The sequence below is a fragment of the Patiria miniata genome, unplaced genomic scaffold (genome assembly GCF_015706575.1).
Source record: "Patiria miniata isolate m_02_andy unplaced genomic scaffold, ASM1570657v1 HiC_scaffold_18, whole genome shotgun sequence".
Lineage (NCBI taxonomy): Eukaryota > Metazoa > Echinodermata > Asteroidea > Valvatida > Asterinidae > Patiria > Patiria miniata.
The window spans coordinates 11,523,636-11,544,537 of NW_024037056.1; the positions used below are offsets into that span (position 1 = coordinate 11,523,636).

The 20,902-nt window shown below is 43.1% G+C and overlaps 1 protein-coding gene across 1 annotated transcript; it reads left to right on the forward strand.

Annotated features, from left to right (window-relative positions):
* The first annotated feature begins 324 nt into the window (after positions 1–324).
* Positions 325–18,843, forward strand: LOC119724605 (splicing factor 1-like). The gene is given in 16 exon segments (XM_038195721.1): positions 325–698; positions 1,220–1,348; positions 2,177–2,249; positions 5,950–6,102; positions 6,895–6,984; positions 7,970–8,153; positions 10,688–10,806; positions 11,921–12,167; positions 12,703–12,882; positions 13,446–13,653; positions 13,785–13,985; positions 14,488–14,646; positions 15,942–16,007; positions 17,313–17,369; positions 17,796–17,869; positions 17,872–18,843. Coding segments are annotated over 16 exon segments (2,628 nt in total). The 5' UTR covers positions 325–457; the 3' UTR covers positions 18,319–18,843.
* Positions 18,844–20,902: the final 2,059 nt, after the last annotated feature.

Sequence of the window (20,902 nt, forward strand, 5' to 3'; positions counted from 1 at the left end):
TTCCATTACTTTCACACTGCACCGACGGAAGGCGCCCCTTTTTCTGAGCAAGTTCCCCTTTTTAGGGGTGTCGGACGCTTCGCCCCATTTCCACGTCGCCCCATGTCACTTCGCCCCTAACTACTTCGCCCCATCCCCACTTCGCCCCATCCCCACATCGCCCCATCCCCACATCGCCCCATCTCCGCCCTTTTTAGTGTCCGCTAAAATGCTGCTACATATCGTGCCAGGTAACGCATAAAATGGACTGGGAACCAGTCTAACAAGATCAACCAATCATTTCCGCTGGTCCCTCTTTTCCAAATATTATATCACACACATCGTTTATACAAAAAGTAGAATACCAATCAACGCGCGTCGATGTCAGCGCCATCTTTTCCCAGTTGCAACGATCTGGAAAATTTTGCTGAATTTCTAACTGAAAATTAGTATCCATCGAGCCCATTAATTCGGCAGAATGGCAGGAACAGGGGCGAACAGTATACCCCTAGGTGCCCTGCATCCGATTTTACGGGGTCAAAAGCCTCCTGGAGGGATAGGAGTAGGGATAACGGGCCCGATAGGCGGCGGGGGTGAGAGCTCGATGTTGAACGCGGCGAGGGAAGCGGCAGCGCGTGTCACCGCGAACATCATGGGGAAGCGTCCGCCGCCGACTGGGCCATCGACTGGCGGGCCCGGTGGACCTGGAAAATCCATAGGTAGTCTACTTAAATTCTGTAATAATAAATAATTCGTGTGTTACTTAATATTTTCTTCAGTGTAGAGTGTTTTGCTTTATCATTATGTAGGAAGTCACGATAATTTTAAAACTTTTATTAAAACTTAGGCCTAATTCACTTTTATTAAAACTTAGGCCTAATTCTTATTCTTAATTGACTTTGCTGTGGTGTTTTTTTGGTTTTTTGTTTATTGATTTTAATTTCTAAAAGGGAAAAAATGTTGTAACCTGACACTACTTTCGAAACAGAAAAAAAGACAATTTTTTTGCTTATCTTGTACTTGACGTGTGAACGTGGCTATATTATAGCCACGCTTCAATCTATAGTAAAAACACTCTATTGTGATCCACGGTTACTGTGATCGAGTGACTGTTCTAGCCAAATTTCGATGGATGGATGAATTATTGATGGAGTAGTTTAAGTAACGTTTCTACTTTGAATTGTATAATTAAATAATTCATTGTATGTTATTGTTTCATTTTGACACATTTTCAAAATAGATTCCACCAACTGGCCGCCGGACAAGAAGCGGAAGAGAAGTCGGTGGGGAGGGGAGGACACAAAGCCAGCTGGTGTGGCCTCCATCATTCCCTCCGGACTGAGCAAAGACCAGGAGAAACAGGTTTTGAGTAAGTGTCCTGCTTTCCCAGTATGGTTCGCCTGATTAATTGCTTGCTTGAATCATATTTACGTTGTTCTTATTTTTTTAAAAGGTCACAGATTCTGCTAGCTCATTGGTGTGGGAAAAGTCTGGACTATTTGCATGCCGTGTCTGGCAAAATGGTCTCATTTTCTTTGTTCCCAGAATAAAAACTTGTGCCATCACTGCCAAATTCTCACCTGTATATTGACGCTAATTTATTTTTTACTTCTAACAGTTTAACACCTTATTGTTTGATTGATTAAAATATGTATGAATGATCATAATGTTTTATGATTATGTCACTTCATGTGATGATGGCATTGTTCTCATTTAAACATTCACCAATGTAACCTTAAATTTTCTATTCATTTGCATTGCATTCATTGTCTTTCTTATTATAACTTTATATTTCTCAGATGTGTGGGTTGGTTATCCAAATTTGGTTCCCTGTTCTAGGATCTAAAACTCAAACACCTTCAAAAATGCTTGGAGGCACAGAAGCGCGTACATGTAAGGGCAAAAAGGAGTTTTCCGATTGCCCCTACCGGTGTTCCCAAATATACAACATGATTTTTTGAAGAAAAAAAAATCCTCTGTCCATTTTTGTCAATACCCCCTTCCCCCCCCCCCCCTCCTCCTCCCCTCCCCCCCCCCCCCCTCCCCAAAAAGAAGGTTCCTACATGTTCATGCAGGGAGAGAGAGTTGAGCTAATGGCCAGTCAAACAAATTATTATGAATAATGGTCTGCAATAAAATTTCTGACATTGTTCATATTATTTTTTTTCCCTTTCTAACCTTTGACACCAATCCACAGTGCACTTGCAGGTAGAAGAGATCAGCAGGCAGCTCCGTTCCGGAGACCTTGGAATCCCAGCCACAGAGGATAGGTTTGTTCCCACCCAAAAGCGTAACCATTTCTTTATTTTTTAACTGCTTTTCCTTCTCACTTTGTCATTGTCATGTGTCGTACAGATGGCAGTTCAGAAATGTTGGCATTACAAGGTTTTAATCACTGTTGTTATATATATGTACTCACAAATTTGAAGATGTGTTTTGGTGTTGTTAACTTTGCAATATTCTTCATTTGAAGTCCATCGCCGTGTTTTGGACGATTTTGAGCCAAACCCACTATCTTTTACTTACGGCGTGGCATTCCAATTGTGTAATGCCCGCTTGGCCCAAGAGAATCTTGCAACAACTTTTACTGCATTTATATAGACCTTATGCATTGCATAGTAGCCATTGCCCTCTCATACAGGGCAATGCCTTTTGTTTTGCTTGGTATGTATGAGTGAACCTTTTGTGACAAAATTGCCACAGCCTGTCAATTGTACCAATATGAGCCCAATTTACAAAACTGTTAAAAAAAACCTGTCACTTGATAGACTTTGACAGATAGGGGATCTCTCACCGTTTTGTCACTAAGGCCAAAAAAAAAGTCTCCGGTTTCTGGTATGCGCGTGCGTCGCCGTAGCCATGCGCGTCGGCAAAATGAAAAAGTTTTTTTTTTCAATACAAGATGATGTTTCAAAACCGCCAAACTCACTGGTTTGACTGGAATTCTGCTGCTGCACAATTCTAACATGTTTTTAGAAGGGGTTATGATCGAGAATAAGATTTATGTGGCCTCTCTGGACTCCCATATATTTGCACTAAGTTTAGTCGGGCACCATTTGCAGTCATCAGCCGACATTTGAAGCCAAAAAAAAAAAAAAAAACAGGTAAAAAAAAAAAAAAAAGCCGCGTCGCCGCACCACTTTTGGGGCAAGCTCCATACCAGAAACCGGATACTTTTTTTTTTTGGCCTAAGAGAGGGCGGGTCAATTATACCCAAAGAACCTGGGACCTCTGTATCACTGGAGATCTGTTTATGTTGAAAAACAAAAGCGTTAACAATTTACAGCTTACAATAGTGTATAGTATATCACAATTAAATTGTTAAGTACAAAGTTTCTGTAGATAAGCACAGCTCACATGTTATCACTCAGTCCAAAAAAATCACTTAACTGTTAGTGTTAACATTTGCCTACAGACATTCAACACAGTTTTGTTAATGATGGTAGCCTCGTTCTCCCAAATCCATCCAGCGACCGGTCTTTCCCCCCAGATGTCGCTCAAATTTCTAACGATTATTTTACCACCGCGACGAGGGAAAGCTCCAAAAGTTTAACCTTTGTTTTTTTTTAATGAGCTTTCCTTTCTTCACGTAACGTAATTTTAACCAGATTGTATTTCATTCACAATTATTGAATTACCAAAGAACCTAATCTTTCTCTTTTGAAAGGTTGGCTATGCTTTTCCCGCTTCTCCGGCCAGTTGCAAACCTTGGAGATTAAATTTGTCCTGCTGCCACCAATCACTTCAAATAACCATGACGTTAACCATTTTGCTCCCAAAGGCAGCCCAGTGGCAGGCCTGCAAATCAAAGAAAAAATTAACCATTTTCGTGTTTTTTTTTTCTCCCAGACTTCAATAACCAGTTTTTATTCCATTCCAACCCCAAAGGAAAGGTTCCTATCCCGAACCTGAATTTACATCACTGGCTCAAAGAACATCTTTAGCTTCTAAACTAGACATCAGGATCAGAACATTCAAAAACATTCATATGGCTGGTACAATCCCTCTTAAAATTCCCCCTCAAAATTAAATTCCCCCCTTGGTTCTGTTAATAGAGGCTGCAGGTTGAACAGATGAACACAAAAAAAGTGGAAACAGTCAAATTTGTAAACAATTTCAAAGTATAAAATTTCCTTTAGGACTTTTCAGTAATTCTTTCTGTCTTTACATTGGATCAATGGGTGCGTTCGTTGAGCTCGCCCGAGTCGACTTGGGCCAGCCCCGTGCCGTTCGATTAGCTCTGACGTCATTCTCGGGGCTCACCCAGTTCAGCCACCACAGACCCTGCTCATGAGCAGAGTCACTGGTGGAAACACGCCACGCGCATGCGTTGTTCGTTCCAAAAAGCGTACAAATATGGCGACCGGACAGCGGAAATCTCAAGTGGACTTAAAAATTAACCTTATTTGAAGTCTAAAGGCAATCATTTATTGAGTTCATTGCGACTTTTGAGGTTATAATTCCAGCCCAACTTTTTTGAGTTTTGCAACGGACTGAAAAGCAGTAAATCTCAAACTAAGACCCAATCCAAAAAGGGCGTTTTGTCAGTGGCTATGGCCACGGCTGGAGGCGTTGCGTGAGGATCGTGATGGCCCGCGGTTGAGCATTCGATTAGCCCGGCTGTCGTGGCTAACCTGTCTGCCTTTACCCAAGTTGATCTGGGCGAGCTACTCGAACGCACCCATTGTATATACATCTTTTGCATTGCAACCATCTTTGACCGTGTGTGCTTTTGATCATCAGCGATGCGCATGAGTAGACCTCTTGTGCACTTGTTATATTGAATTAAAATAACAAAACGCACCTCAAAGATGGCCACTGAATGCAAAGAATCTATTTTCTTCTCTTGTACCCAAGATTGACAACAGAGGGCGCTGGTCTAGGGTGATATTTAAAGTGCCCTCCTGACTTGGTTATGTGTAATGACTATGTACAGCAAAGAGTCCTGTGATTGGTTGCCGAGCCAATCACCCACAATTCATTGCATTACCATACAAAATTCTGCCAGAATTGATTAGCCTGTGCCAGTGCCCAGGAGACGGAACCCAATTTCATTGCAAAAGAATTTCGCTGACTACAGCGAATAAAATATGCACCGATGGGTAACATGTTTCAGGTGTTAGCATTTACCATGGAAATCTGTGTTTACAGGGTTAAACCAAATTGTCCGTGCTGGCGTTGTTAGCTAGCTCAGAAGGATGCTCATAAGAGAAGAACAGACGTTTTTTGCCTGTCAAATAAATAATGCGCATCGATCCAATCTTGATTTTTTGGTCAGGTGACCAAAGTAACTTGGTCAGACCCAGTCACAATACGGGTGATTCTCAGTGCAGTGCCCCACCAAGAGTTTGCCACGGAGAGTCTATTTTTCAAGTCTGTCCGACGAGAAAAACATGGCCGACTTGCCGCGATTTGAACGAAAGTCAGTAGACAACTTGAGGACATTTTCAATAGATCGAAGCAAAGCATTCTTTCGCTTCCCAAAAAAACACCATGTCTTGATAAAAAGAAAAGAAACAAAAAGATACTCCAATAATATGCTTACGAACCTACAGACTGGACAAACTAACAATTTGAAGCGTCTCGCGCTATGGCAAATTTGTCCACCGTCTCCCACAGTGCACTGCGAAAAATTGACTTTTTTCGGGTGACCACTTGGTGGGGCACTGTTTTGGCAATCGCCCGTATTATGACCTAGTTTGACCCGAAAAGTTGACAATTTTGACTGAGTTTGACCAATGTAGCATGGAATAGGACTGTCCATTTGGGGTTATGGTCATGCACATCTCATAATTCTGTGCTTATATGGTTAGTGCAGACAGAACCTCTAAAGTAGTGCTGTGTAAGCACAAGATAGGCTATTAAAAGCACAGATATTCGAAATTAGCCGAGCCACGAAATAAATAAAAAGCTGGATAAACAGCTGGAGCATCCTAGCACCACGCCTCTTTTTTTCATTGTCTTCTACAGATCTCCGTCTCCGGAACCAGTCTACAATCATGAGGGGAAGCGGCTGAACACGCGAGAGTATCGCACCAGGAAGAAACTGGAAGAACAGCGACACATTCTCATCCAGGAGGCCATGCTGATCAACCCGGACTACAAACCACCCGCTGATTACAAGTATGCCTCAATAATAATGCGGTGCTCATACAGTAGTTTATAACCAAAAGTCTCAAAAGTGCTTCACAATTCGGGCGATATCACAATGCAGTGCGCCACCAAGAGTTTGCCATGGAGAGTCCATTTTTCTAGTTTACGGTCGACAAAACATGGCCCATTTGAATGAGTGTCAGTAGACAATTTGAGCTAATTTGTTATAGATTTGGGCATAGCGTTCTGCCGCCTTACCAAAAATCACCATATTGATCAAAAGAAAAGAAAAGGGCAAACATATACTCGACTCATACACTTATGAAACTACTGACCGGAAAAACGAACAATTTCAAATGTCCCGCGCTGCGAATTTGTCGACCATCTCCCACAATGCACTGGGAAAAATGAACTCTCTGTGGCAAACTCTTGGTGGCGCACTGCATTGTGAATCGCCCGAATTATTAACCCTATTCATCAGGCTACAAGATCTGTTTTCTGTAACAGCATGACTTCGGCGTAATCTGGTCTCTACCCTCACAGGTACCCCTTTATACTCCCGGGTAGAGAGGGGCAATTGTAGTAAAGTGTCTTGCCCAAGAACACAAACACCGCGTTCCCTGTCAGGGATTCGAAACACCTGTGTGATTCTCAACCCCACAATTTCCATCATTTGATTGATTCCCCCAGGCCGGTTAGAGAGAGGCCCTTGTAGTATAGTGTCTTGCCCAAGAACACAAGCACCACGTTCCCTGTCAGGGATTAGAAACTTCTGTGTGATTCTCAACCCCACAATTTCCATCATTTGATTGATTCCCCCAGGCCGCCTATTCAGCGTGTGAGCGATCGAGTCATGATCCCCCAGGATGACCACCCAGACATCAATTTTGTGGGACTCCTCATCGGGCCTCGGTAAGACACCGATAGTTATCTGGTAACCGTAGAAAATTCCAATAAATTTTCAAAACATAACCCTCAATTCACTTTCTGAACATGCAGCACATTTTAGCTTTGTATTCCTAGTTGTTCCTAAGTTGTGATCCTCCGAAAATCACATCCCTGCCTCCTGTAGCAGTAGTGAAGAATTGTGCATTGTTAAAAAGCCCACAATTTAAAAGCCCTTCAAAATGGCATGACGATACTTTCGTGGAAAAAAAAAAACGTGGTGCACCTCATTTCATTTCCATTTAATTAAGTCAGCTAACCCGCCTAGTGGGAAGTCACTATTCAGAGCAATAAGTAAAACCATTTACAAGCATGCAGGCCAGTCTCAAGCAAAGGCTTATGAAGTGTTAAAGTAACTGTATCACACAGAGAGTCACTGCACACAAAAACAGCACTGTGTAGAGCAGTGAAGCGTGACCGAATCTGCCTGCATGCCCTGAGCTCAACCACACAAAAGAATTGTGCAGAGATTTGAAGTATTATCCATACTCCATAAAGTACTGAAGTGAATACGTCACGCGTATAAAATGTGTGTAAAAGACATTAGCGGGTGGTTCAGCCCGTGAACCAACATGCGCGCGTACTCCATTCTTTTGCACTACACTTCCCGGTTCAAAATGACGTCTCACTTTGGTACTCTATAGAAGATAACCTCACAGGAATTTGAAGTGTGGGCGCTACCTCTATGGGGAAAAATAGTTTTGTGAAGTGCAGAAGGCTAGGAGGGTTAATTCTTAAATTCAGTTGTCAGAGTTACAGTAAACTTAAAGTATCCCAAAATATCGCAACTGCCGCACGATAGGTGCTTACTTTTAAACGTAATTGTAATTTGACGCTGTGTATCAAGATTGGATTGTCTCAGTTTCATGTTAAGAATCATGAAAATGTGGCAGTATTACATCCCAAATCATTGGTAAGAGGCCTCAAAGATGTTCTCATTTTGTTTCTTCAGCGGCAACACCTTGAAGAAGTTGGAGAAGGACACGGGCACAAAGGTCATGATCAGAGGTAAAGGGTCGGTCAAGGAGGGCAAGGTGGGGCGCAAGGACGGCCAGCCGCTGCCTGGGGAGGACGAGCCACTCCACGCGTTGGTGACGGCCAACACCTCAGAAGCTGTCAAGAAGGCTGTGGATCAGGTAGGATGCTTTGAACTTTCAAACTGTTAGCCGAGTTGAATCGAGGACTGTCTGTTGAAGAGTGGTTGATTCTTGACTTTGTTTCACCCGAGTACTAATGATTAAAGTGCAACCATTTCTAGTCAAGCGACGGTTAAATGTCGTCACAAAAACTGGTTCCCTGCTGCACATTGCAAAATTTGCCCCTGTCGATAACCAGCTGTGGTAGGCGGGTACCAAATAGTTAATAGATCGATCTGCCTAGCCACGCCCCTTGGTATTTTAACTAATCGCAACCGTGACTATTGTCCCACATGCGCCTATGCAAATCTGACATGCATACGCACACGTTTGGTGCGCGCGGCTGGAAAGTACAGTGTAGCATTAGAGAAGCGCATGTGTTGTTGCCCACGTGCACAGTTGGCGGGTCCGAATGGATTGGTCAAACCTTTTTTGACCAGCGTGAGTTTGATGAATGTAAGTCGGCCATTGGTTGACCACAGTTCTACAGTTTGTCTCCCAAAAAAGTGTCCATCTGGGTATTTTTGAAATAACTACAAAACCATGAGTTCAGTTTTGGAAATATTTGGTTGTGCAGATACTCCAAAGCCTTGGCCTCAACCCCTATGAGTTTCATTTAATTTCAGTCACGCATCACTACACAATGGTCAATTGAGCACAAGAACATTTTTTGGACACTGTGACCAAGTTCCTTACCTTATGCAATCTCATACCGTGTTGAGTTAGCTGTGTAAAGTCCTTCATGTTGTGATAAGGGCTGCCGTTGGGATTGGAATCATTTGCCTGGCTATCAGTCATCATGGCAAGACCTCAGTTTAATGCTCAAGGGCAAATGATTCCAATCCCAAACCACATCAGCCTTTTTTTCACAACATCCAGGATTAAAGTTGAAATACTTTCCAACTTTATGTGTCATTTTGTTGTTGTTGCTCACTGTCAATTATTGCACTTCATTGCTATACCGAACACCGCTATACCGAAGTTTTGGCTATAACGAACATCGTTCTTGGCTGCCGATTTTTGTCTGCAAAACGTACCGAACATTGTTGTTAAAAACTGTCAAGAGAAGAGCGACAAGTGGCTATTATTTCGCCAAGGAATAGAAGGGGAAAGCCACCCATTGCTGTTGGTAGTAAGCTCAAAAACTGTGTAATGACATAATTCAATAGTCGGCATGTGTTCAAAGTCGTCTTTCGGTAACTACCAGGGTGCGAACGGAGTACCGGAGCACCGGCAGCTTAAAATGGTTATACCGAATGATCGCTATTAGGAACAATTTCTGTGGATCCCGCGATGTTCGTTACAGCGGCGTACCACTGTACTTGTTGCCAGAACATTTTGGTTGTTTTGTTTTTTTAGGTTTAATGCACATTCTGAAATGCACCATCCTGTTGTCTTCCTCAGCGGCCCATATATTATGTTGCTGATCACCCTCTTTGCTTCTTGCCCACAGACCGACGACCCCCTCAGAATGCATGATTCTTGCACCGTCTGATTCACCACAGTCAGTGCCCATTTGTTGTGTGTTTGTTTTGAGAGGGTTAGACAAGAACTGAAGTTTTGCAGCATGGTCCCGACCCTTTTTGGGGGGGGGGGGGGGCTGGTTATAGAGCAAATTTCAGCATTCTTTTAGATTAAACGTCAAGCGTTCCTCGACTCACCTCCAGTTGATGTCTAAATATGTTAATATCCTTCGTGTCTTTTGTCATTTGTATACACACACAAAGTCTGTGTAGTCTGTGGAGGCGAACCATGTGTTGATCTTGAATTGGCTGCTGTGCACGGCCTATTCTACAATTTACGCTCTGTTGCACACCCTGGAGCGGTGAAAAATATGAGGTTTCGGAAAGAAATATCGTGCAAAAACTCTTGCGATGACTCTTGCGAATCAATATTCGTGGAGTTTGGCTGTATATCAGAGGTTGGCTGCTATATTTTGCCTTTTTTTTGAAAATCAAAATAATACTGGCAAGAATAATACCGGCGCGAACTGGTTAAAAGAAGCTCCAAACTTGCCCTAGGTAGTTTATCAGTGGGTACCAACATTAATTTGATGGTTACCAACTCTCGGTGACGGGTCCCCCGTGTAATGCGAAGATGCCCATTCTACCGCCCGTGTACTAACCCCCTCTTGCTCCACAGTAACTCCGCCCCTTGTTCGCCAATATCTCTCCTTCCCAAAACCAGATCGGGTTCATCATCAGCAACGGCATCGAGGCGCCAGAGGGCCACAACGAGCTCAAACGCTCGCAGCTGCGCGAGCTCGCCGCCCTCAACGGGACCCTCCGCGATGCCGACGTCTCAAGGTACCTTGAGTGTCACGTGCTTCCAAAAAAAAAAAAAAAGTGGTGTGGACAGTCTGTGCTTGCGTACTTATCGTTGCCCCTTTTTTCTTTTTTCTTTCACTTCTTCCCTCTATCTTCACCCTCACTTGGATGTTTTGCCCATGTTTTGATGTTTCCCCCTACCCCCTTTTCCTTTCCGCCCTCTTTCTCCCCTCCTTTCGTCGCCTTGTGATGGTGGGTTTTTTGTAGATCCGCGAGATTATCAAGCAGGGGATTGAGACGCCCGAGGGTCAGAACGATTTGCGGAGGATGCAGCTGCGCGAGCTGGCCCGTCTGAACGGCACGCTGCGAGATGAGGACACGACAAGGTTTGTTAGAGACCAAGAAAGGTGGTGGTTAATTACTCCAAAAAAAATGGGAAAAGCCTTGAAAAAGTAAACAAGTGGATGTCGGTCTGAAAGTGTATAAGGTAGAGTGCATCATTTGTCATTTTTCGTTTGAAGCAACAAAAGTGCTCAAAATCTAACGAAGGGTGCTTAACAACTAACCTGATGAAGTTTTAGCTCAGTAAATGCTGTGTTCCGAGAAACCAATATTCTAGAATATAGCTTCCCACTTCAGCCTGCAAACAATTTGAAAAATGAACCAAAAACCCTTTTGATTTTTTTTTCAATTTCTAACTTTGGCATAACTCCAGATAAAATTATCGGAAGAAAATGGCATCAAAATGTCATGCACAAGAGGCAAACCAACCCTTTAAGCAAGCTGTTTGATTTCTGTTTCTGCTGGTGTTGAATTCTGTTGTGTTTAAGCAGTGTGGCTAGAAAGGGCTAAATGTCAATTCATAAATACCTCAGACAGTTTAGCTATTCCCATTGGTCGAGAGCCCGTCATGTGGCCGGTCTTAAATGGATGATAAAGACATGGCTAGCTGGTCTTAAACACTTTTCGAGTGTCACAATAAAATGTGGACTCCTAAAAATCCAGTGCCTCTTACCGTTTCATTGGTTGAACGTTCACAATCCTCACGTAGGCATGCGCAGAACATGCTATGCGCGCGTCAATCTCCATGAAAGGGTTGTTTACATCTTACTCGCCAGGTGAACACTCCATTAATTTGCTAGAGGGATGAAAGCATGAAGTGAACTTGATGAACAAAATCGGGATTTTTTGAACAAATTAGTTGATTTTTTTTACCGAAAAGGTATTTATGAATGGGAATAAATATGTGCTCGGTCGGTATTTATCACTCTGTTTAAGACCACTTAGAGTCTGGGAGCTGATAATTACCCTCGCCTCCGGCTCGGGTAATTATCAGCGCCCAGACTCTAAGTGATCTTAAACAGAGTGATAAAAACCTCCGGAGCACACATTTATTCCCTTATTAAGTATAAAGAAGTACTGTGTTGGATACCATTGAAACCTTGATAGAAAGTTTAGAATATGCACAGACTTATGATAATTAAATTTTCTTCGTAACAGGTGTTCCAACTGCGGCGCCCTCACCCATCGCACCTGGCAGTGCCCCGAGAAGCAGAACATCACGGGCACCATCGTCTGCACCATCTGCGGTGGCACGGGCCACATCGCGCAGGACTGTCGCGCCAAGTTTGACGGCAGTGATGAAATGGGAGGGCCCATGGGCGGTGGGCCCATGGGTGGGCCCAATGGCGGCCCCCCCAGAATGGCTGGCCCAAGTGCTGCCGAGAAGGCCAAGATGGATTCGGAGGTACGATGGATTGATTGACATTCATTGGCCCTTGAACTTCATTCACCTATGACCTCTGTTGACCTTTGACATTTAGTGGCCTTATTCTGGGACGTTATTCATTTCTACACTGCGTGACACCACAAGGGGAGTCAGGTTGGCGTAGCGGTACTTTCCTCGCCTTCCACCGCTGTGACCCGGGTTCGAATCCCGCCTGGGCCAATATGTGGAGTGGGTTTTCAGTCCCTACCTGATTCCGTGGGTTTCCCCCCAGAATATTCTTCTGTGCTTTTCCTCCCACCTCTAAAACTGTAACTTCTTCTCATTGTCTTCTCTCCATTTTTCCATCCTGTTATTGGCGCTTGCGCTGTTGGATATGGCTGAAATAAAATTAAAATAAAATACACCACAGTGCATTACAACATCAAGAAGGGCCATAATCGTTCCACCTCAACCAAAATGTGATCAATTAAAAAAAAAAAAATAAAAAAAAAAAAATTTTATAATTTGTTATAAACTTTTAAAAATTAGTTTTCCTGTCCTATCCTGCCTGTAGTACATGTGTCTGATGGCGGAGCTGGGCGAAGGGCCGCCCCCATCGGAACCCAAGATGAACATGCCGCCCCCTCTTCACAGCCAGCAAGGACCGCCCAATATGGGCGGGCCCAGGCCACTGCTGTCCACCCCGCCCAATCAGAACCCCCATCAGAATCATCAGAATCAGCCACGCCCGCTGGTGAGTGAATAATTGATTGGCACTTGTTGAAGAAAACAAATATTCGGATAGAGCTTGCTTAACCCTAACCGCCCTGAATCCTCCAAAATCCTTTTTGCAAATTGGAGGAATTTGCAGGATTGAGGTTACATGGCAAAAGTGCGTTGCTGATTTCGAAGTACGCACTGTGTCAAGGTCTTGGGCCGGACCTTGTGTTGTTTATGCTCAGCCATGCATAAAGTTAGCCCTTGATTATACTTGACATCCTCCGCACTGCTCCAGGATGTCACTGCCTCTGCCTCTGCCTCTGCCTCAGCCTATTGACAGTCATAGCCGGAGGATTTTGCAGGATTCAGGCAGTGGTCACCCCTCCATGGACCATATTCAAGAAATAGCGGAGGAATTTGCAGGATTGAGGCTATATGCTATTTTTCCATGAGGCCAATTGGAGGATTTTGCAGGATTGAGGCTACATCCTAGCAAAAAGGCCTAGGGAGTTAGGGTTAATACACAAGTTTGCTTAGTGCGGAGAAGGAAAATATTGTTCCTGGTAAACGTTTTTTTTCTGTCCTATCTTTCCCCAGATGGGCCAGAGTTTCCAGCCTCCATGGATGAGCAAGGATCACCACGGACCCCCGATGCCAAACAAGCCCCCTAGCCTCCTGGGCATGCCCCATCCTCATCACCACAGGGGACCCCCAGGGGGTGGGGGCGGTGGCCCCCCTGGTCCACCCGGTCCACCCCACCCCTCCGGTCCCCCACCCCCTAATTTTGGCGGGCCCCCGCCTCCTGGGGGACACCCAGGGGGACACCCAGGAGGACACCCAGGGGGACACCCAGGCGGACACCCAGGTGGACACCCAGGTGGGCACCCAGGCGGACCCCCAGGTGGGCACCCAGGGGGACACCCAGGGGGACACCCAGGGGGCCCCCAGGCCAGTTTAACATGAACCAGCCACCCCCTGGGTTGTTGCCCCCACCTATGATGCAGCCCCCACCAGGCATGATGAACATGCCTCCCCACGGCATGGGGGGAGGGAACCCACCCCCTTGGGGGATGCCCCCACCACCTCCCGCGTCGCAACAGCCAACGGCAACGAGTACGAACGTCACTTTAGCAACAGGTTAGTGTGCTCTTCACCATTTAACTCATGAATCTAAGTCTTTCAAGACCGACAGCCTTGGGTGAAATCTTGACCTTCAAAAGATGTTAGGCCCCATACAGGGGATTTAATAAAAAAAATTCACAAGATTCTTTTGGTGGGACATGAACCCAGAACCTCCCACAAACTAGCGCTCAACATCGAGCTTGCCAGGATTGGCTGGCCTTGTTTCAAATCCTCGGTGAAAGGCAAAGCTCAATATTGTATAAACATCTCCCTGATGCAAAAAAAAAAGAAATTAAAAAAAAAGAGAAAAAAAAAGAAAATTTGAAATATTTGTAAGTAAGGCTATGCCCAGAGTGCACAAAATTAACTATTTTCATTTGAAACACAATTGGCCTTATTTAGCCCATTCATTGGTGTTATGAGGTAATCCTATACGATAGCACTGCCAGGCTGGCTGGCCCTCTTGGACCAGCACGAAAATTCCACCATTGACTGTGAACCTCTCCATTGTTTTCAGCTTTGCCGACAATGGCCGAAATGCAAGCCCTGGCCATGCCCGTACCGCCACCCCCGACGTCCCTCCTGGCCGCGCCCCCTCCCCCACCCCCTAGCAGTGAGCCTCCCCCTCCACCCCTGCCGACATCTACCGCACCCTGGCAGGTTGCGACAAGTGCCGGTAAGTGCAACAAATTGATTTAAACTAAGTGTAACAGATAATGCACTGAAATAGAACGTTGAAATTTAGTGTTAAATATTATCATTTCAAGCAAAACTGAAGAACACCAGTGTGATATGTATCTCAAATATAATGATTGTGTTGGAAGGGGAATTTACTCTTCAATATAAAGTTTACCATGCATAACAACTTGCATTTTGTTTTGAAATTTTATTCATCAGTTTAGAGGGAACAGGGCACATTTGTTTATGGAAGGCCTGTTTGCTTTTGCACAGATCCTGATCCAGATTCAGGATCCGGATCCGGGACCCTGATCTAGATCCAGGATCCTGATCCGGATGCAGTATCCTGATCCAGATCCGGGATCCTGATCCAGATGCAGTATCCTGATCCAGATTCAGGTCCCAGATCTGGCTCCGGATCCGGGATCCTGATCCTGGATCCTGATCCTGGATCCTGATCCCGGGATCCTGATCCGGGATCCTGATCCGGATTCCTGATCCGGAATCCTGATCTGGGATCCTGATCCGGGATCCTGATCCGGATCCTGATCTGGATCTGGCATTCAATCATTGGTTTTGCTCAGATCCTGATCTGGATCACAGATCTGAGGGATCCTTCCGGAGAGGTGGATAAACACGAGATTGAAAAATGGAGACTAACGAAACGATGCACAATGTTAACCGTCTCCATGTGTATTTTTGGCCAGTCCCAGTTTTGTTTGTTATAGCACGGTTCTGGTTCCAAGGATCCTGATTGCACCGAAGCAAACTTGTCCTTAGTTTTTCAGGTTCTTAAGGGTCCGCCTCGATTCACATCCAGAACGAGTTCCGGACAAGTTGCAGGTAAAATCATCCACTTTGTCCGGAAGAAGCTCTGCATTTGTCCCGGACACGTTCCGGGGAAATTTTCATAAGCAACTGCTTGACTCACCAATGCTGATAACTTCATTGCGGGAAGATTGCGGGGAAGTTGCTCAGAATCCAGGCATGCAACTTTTCCTCGGATCAACTGATTTCCTTTTTTTTTTACTTCCCATGTGTGCCATTGAAAATAGAAAAACACTGTACAAAGTCTGGGAAAAATTTGAATTTCCTTTTTTTTTTGTGATTTCCCAGTTGCATGCCTGAGAATCCTGCACCTTATACCCGATGCAATGTCAATTTGTCTGGATTTCGTCCCCGATGTGAATTGCGACGGGCCCTAAGCATCCAAGCCAAAATCTACGCGCAACAATGATGATATTCAGTTTTAGCGTGTGAAGGCTTTTAAACACAGCATCCTTTTATCCGTAGGTGGGAGACCGGTGGTCACGAGCACCGGGCCGGTGACCACGCCGCCATGGCAACGCATCGCTCAAGGTATCAGACGTTGCCTTAATATCTGTTGAGATGCATGCATCTGCACGACCAAAAAAAACGACCTTCCTTTCCCACAATTGCTTTTTCTCTTGTGCTTGACTGATATTGCCTATTTTTTTCTGCAGTGTTACCAAAGATGTTCTTTCAAGGCCAAATTTTAACCTAAATTTGCATTGCTTTTGTGTGTGAAAAACAGTCTCCTGACTTCCTGGAGTAGACAAGTATGGTGTTGACAACCTAAGTAGCTAGTACCCGACTATTGGACAGAATGCGGGGCTTGTTTTAAATTCAAACATTTGGTGTTAATTTTTGACAAATCCAGCTGGCTCTGTTATAGGCTTCTAATAAAACCAAGATTTGCAGGGAGAGCGTTTTTCTTCTGTTGTGACGAGTTTGCAACACTGCCATTTGTTTGTTCTGTCTTTGAAAAAAAATTTCTTTAATAACTTTCATTTTACATTGTTGTGTGGCTGTGTGTTCTTTTGTTGTTGAAAAATGTGAAATGTACAGTTGTAGTGCTTGCATGATTCCAAAAATCCAAATTCAAAAACAAGCTGAAGCTAATTTATTAGTGCAGACATAATATGTTGATTCATTTTGGAATCATTAACATGTTTGTAAAGCATGACTCACCATTATTCATGTATCATCTGTGAAGGTCAGAGAAAATTCAGATCTAATTACTACAAACTCTCTAGGATATTTTGAACAAGTTTATAGGCATGCGAACTGATTTACATTCTGCTATTAGAGCAAATACACGTAGAATATCTGGATCTTTGCGCAATTGCTGAACGTCAAAACACGCAGAACACACTAGACATAACTTCCTGCAGTGCTCCTCACGATGTACGCACCAAGCTTGTAATTAAGGACTTCCTCTTTGCATTTCGGTACAATGCACCTTGAAAATATCTCTGGCTTTGCTATGAATCTGTTTTCCAAGTTAAAACTATAACGGTTCTGTTATTAACTTTGATGATAGCGGCTTTTCCCTGTTTTACAGGTCCTCAAATCATCATAGTTTTCACGCAGAGACACATTTAGTGTACTGAGGGAACAGGAAATTTGTCTCTTCGAGAAAACTGTGACGAAATCATCATAAAACTAATTTTGACTCACTTTTATTATAAGTCACTCCGATTCCCAAGTGTCTGGTTTTTTTTCAGTGGCTCAGTGTTCCTATTTTAGCCTTATATTTGCCCATTTCAAAATTAGATGATAACTTTGTTTTGCAGGGATCTGAGGTCAAAGGTCAATTTATTTTTGTCCTAACCCATGCCGCATTCTCTTCCTTTGTTCCAGAGGGAGGACTGGCAGTTGGCGTATCAATGGCAAATCTGCCTTGGCAACAGCCCACAGGTACCCTACTGCTGTTTGATGAACTGAGTTCTGCCATGTTTTTTTTGCCCTATTGCCATTTCATAAACTAATTTAAGTCTTTTTTTAAGGCTCTTTTGGTTGCAGATTTTTGTATGGTGTCTCAGTTGTTAATTATTCAGCACCTATGTTCTTTGAAAGTTTATTTCTACTTTTTTTAATTATAGATTTCAACTGAGAGTGAAAATCAATAACCAACAACTTGATTAGCATCTTCAAACTTAAAAGCAAACTTAATTTATATCTTGTGAATTATAGGAAATAACCTGAAGTGTGTGTCTCTTCGCCTTAAGATCTCCAGCGACTCAACTTTTCTTGGTGTTGAGAATATTCAAAGTCTCTACAATTATTTACAGCACAAAATTCAGAAGTTTGTATTTTTTTCTGCTTTTTTTTTTTTATTCATAGCACCAGCCACAACAGCAAGTGCCGTCACAGCAGCAGCATGGCAACAACTCCTCCAGCAACAGCAGCAAGCGCAGCAGCAGGTGCAGCAACAACCGCAGATTTCCACAATCACCACCCAAGCAACGAGCACCCAGGCGTCACTGACCATTCCCCCACCCCCGCTGCAGTGGGCCGCCTTGCCTCCCCCTCCACCGATGCAGTCCCCGCCCCCAATGGCCATGCCCCCGCAGTCGGCCCCCTTACCCACGTTCCAGCCCCCCATGCCCCAGGGCCCCCCACCCCCTCTGCCGGGGCAGTTGGCATTCAGCCAGCCCCCACCCCCGCTGTCACAAATGCCCTCTGCCCTGGGGCAGCCCCCTCCACCGCCACCCCCATCCTAGCTCAAACAATTGCACATAAAACAGTAGCAGGGTCTATGGTCACATCATTGGGGTTATATTACAAATTTACACGCAGGGCCAAATTACCTGTTAAGCAGAAAATAAATGCTGAGCAAACTTATGTAAGCACGATCAAGCGATAACCAGTCACAAGCAGTATACATAAGATGAACTTTTAGCTGGTAACCTGTCTTTGCTAAGCATGTATTTTCCGTGCTTACCAGCTCCATGACATATGCTTCGGAGTGAGATATTTGTATACTGAAAATTACCTTGTATTCAATATACCAGTAAATATTACTTGCATGTGTAAACTAATGTAAAAGGCCACAATGATAATCTGTATGGTTTTCTGGTTCTTTGAATGCATCAAAGACACAGACTATCGTTCACATTATGTGTGTAATCCAGAAATATAACGAGTCACTGAATTGTGTAAACTTGAGTCATTTTGAAGAAGTGACTTGAGTCGAGTCATTAGGTCAAGTAAGTCGAGTCGAGTCCCAGTGTGTAGTCGAGTTGAGTCAAATGTTTACCTTGAGTCAATTTGAGTCGCAAATATTTGAGCATTATATTACAAAAACGAAAGAGAAAGTTCAGCCTGAGTCGTCGAGTCCTTACAACTCAAACTCTTCGAATCAGCTGATTTCCTCTTCTTTTTTTAAAAATCTTAAAACTTAGACTTACAGAAAAAATTTTTTTTGTTGTTCTGCCTGTGACGTGGTAAGCTTTGGAAGAGCTCTGTTCATTAATCAAAAGGTTTATTATGTATTTTTTTTTTTTAGCTAATTAAAACTTGCATTTTTAAACTCCGTGCACAAATTCAAAATGGAGAGGAATGCCTTGCACAATCCTATTTAAATATTATTTTAGATATTTTTCCAAGGTCGCTCAATTTCAGACCTAGTTTTTCCGTTTTCCATTTATTAGTTTGAACACAGACCATCTAAAACATTATTTGTGTTTCCTGTACCACCAGGAAATTATTATTTGGGGAGGGGGGGGGGGCAAGGTTGTTTCCATTTTCTTTCTGTATGTTTGCTTTTTAACTTTCGTGTTTTTTTTGAGTTGCACAAATACAATGTATGTGTAAATAGATGCTTTTAAAACAAGTTCGATCGGATCTCGAAAGCTTCGGGCCAACGAATTCATGTTCATGCACGAGTCAAGCGATTGTGCCATGTAATATCTGGAAGGAGTAGAGTTTTGAGTAAAACACTCAGGTTTTTGACCCCAGTGACCCCATGATGACCTTTGACCCCAGTTTGGTCATGTGACATGTTGGGGCTGGGCTGCTGATACTTTTGACAAAGTTTGGGTTGAAATTGGTCAAAATATGCAGGAGCAATAGACAATGTCAACGTTTGTTACTAACTAACGGACTAACGGAGAGACATGATGATTTGTTGAGCTGTTATCCCGCAGCTAAAACAAAAAATTATGCAAGAATTTGTGAATCGAAAATGCATTTGATATCACAGAGGAATTGTGCTTTCAAATTCTCCATGAAATTGTTTCCAAGACCTCACTTGTAGCATAATGAGTGGTAAAATTATGGGTGTGTATTTGTAGCACCCTACATGCACTTAATATGTAAAAAGGACCCACTTCAAGCCAAGTTTAAGCATATTAATTTCTAGTCCAATGCTGTCAATATTGCAAATTCCCTTTTTGGCTTGATTATTGTGAGACTTAAATACTATTGCCAAAATTAATTAAAAAGACTGAAAAATATGAGTTTTGAGTTTGTTGTGTGTTGCTCGTTATAGAACACTAGTTTCTTTGCAAGACTCATTGGAATTTCTTTAGAGATCTCTTTGTGCCTTCTACATTTTGGTTGTTTTTTTCCTGCTAATATTTGTGGCGAGTTTTTTTCTATTGGAATTTGATTTATTAAGATGAGCTTGAGTTTTCAAATTTTAATTGTTAAATGAAACATGCAGAAAAAAACACTTATCCCTGAAATACAATGAACGTAAATTGTTAAGAATGATCAAGATTTGTCCAAATGTTCGTGTCAAAATAATTCCAATTTAATTTTCTTTGAATGATTAATTTGAACTTGTATACAGTCATGTATGAAATGTACAAATATTGGCCAATTGAAAATGGAATAAAAATACAGAAGACAGAATTTTAAAGAATGTTTCCCCTTTTTGTTGTTGATTGAGATTCACTTTTGGAGATGTGATTAAAAAAAAAACTCGGAAGGACTTTGCTGAAATGTCCGGTTCGTTAGTAAAAACGTCATACACGCACGCGCATCATTGATGACTAGCGCCCATTGGATAAACACTCAAGTTGCGTTAGCTTCTGGTTCCAATTGCTTTGTCATTTACAAATTGACTTATTTGTTTTTCCAATGCAAAATTTATATTTATTTTCCTTTAATGTATACGCTACATGAATTGTATTTTGTTCATGGTTGGGTACAAATAAATGTTATATTAAATTGAATTGAATGGCTTTATTTTATGCACAACAAAAATTATGTGGGATGGGATGAAAAGAATATCAAACTACGGGTTTGTCTGCAGAAATGGTTCGGGAGATTTTTTACTCTCTGACTTTGTGCAATGCAGCCCAATCCAGGCCGATGTTCTGTTTTGGGAACATAAAGCCATTGAATTTGAAGCCCCAAAGTAGGGCATTTTTATTTGGTTGGGACACTAAAACTAAAGCTTCTTAACCGTGGTATGAATCCCATGCTGCAGGCGAAACCGTGAC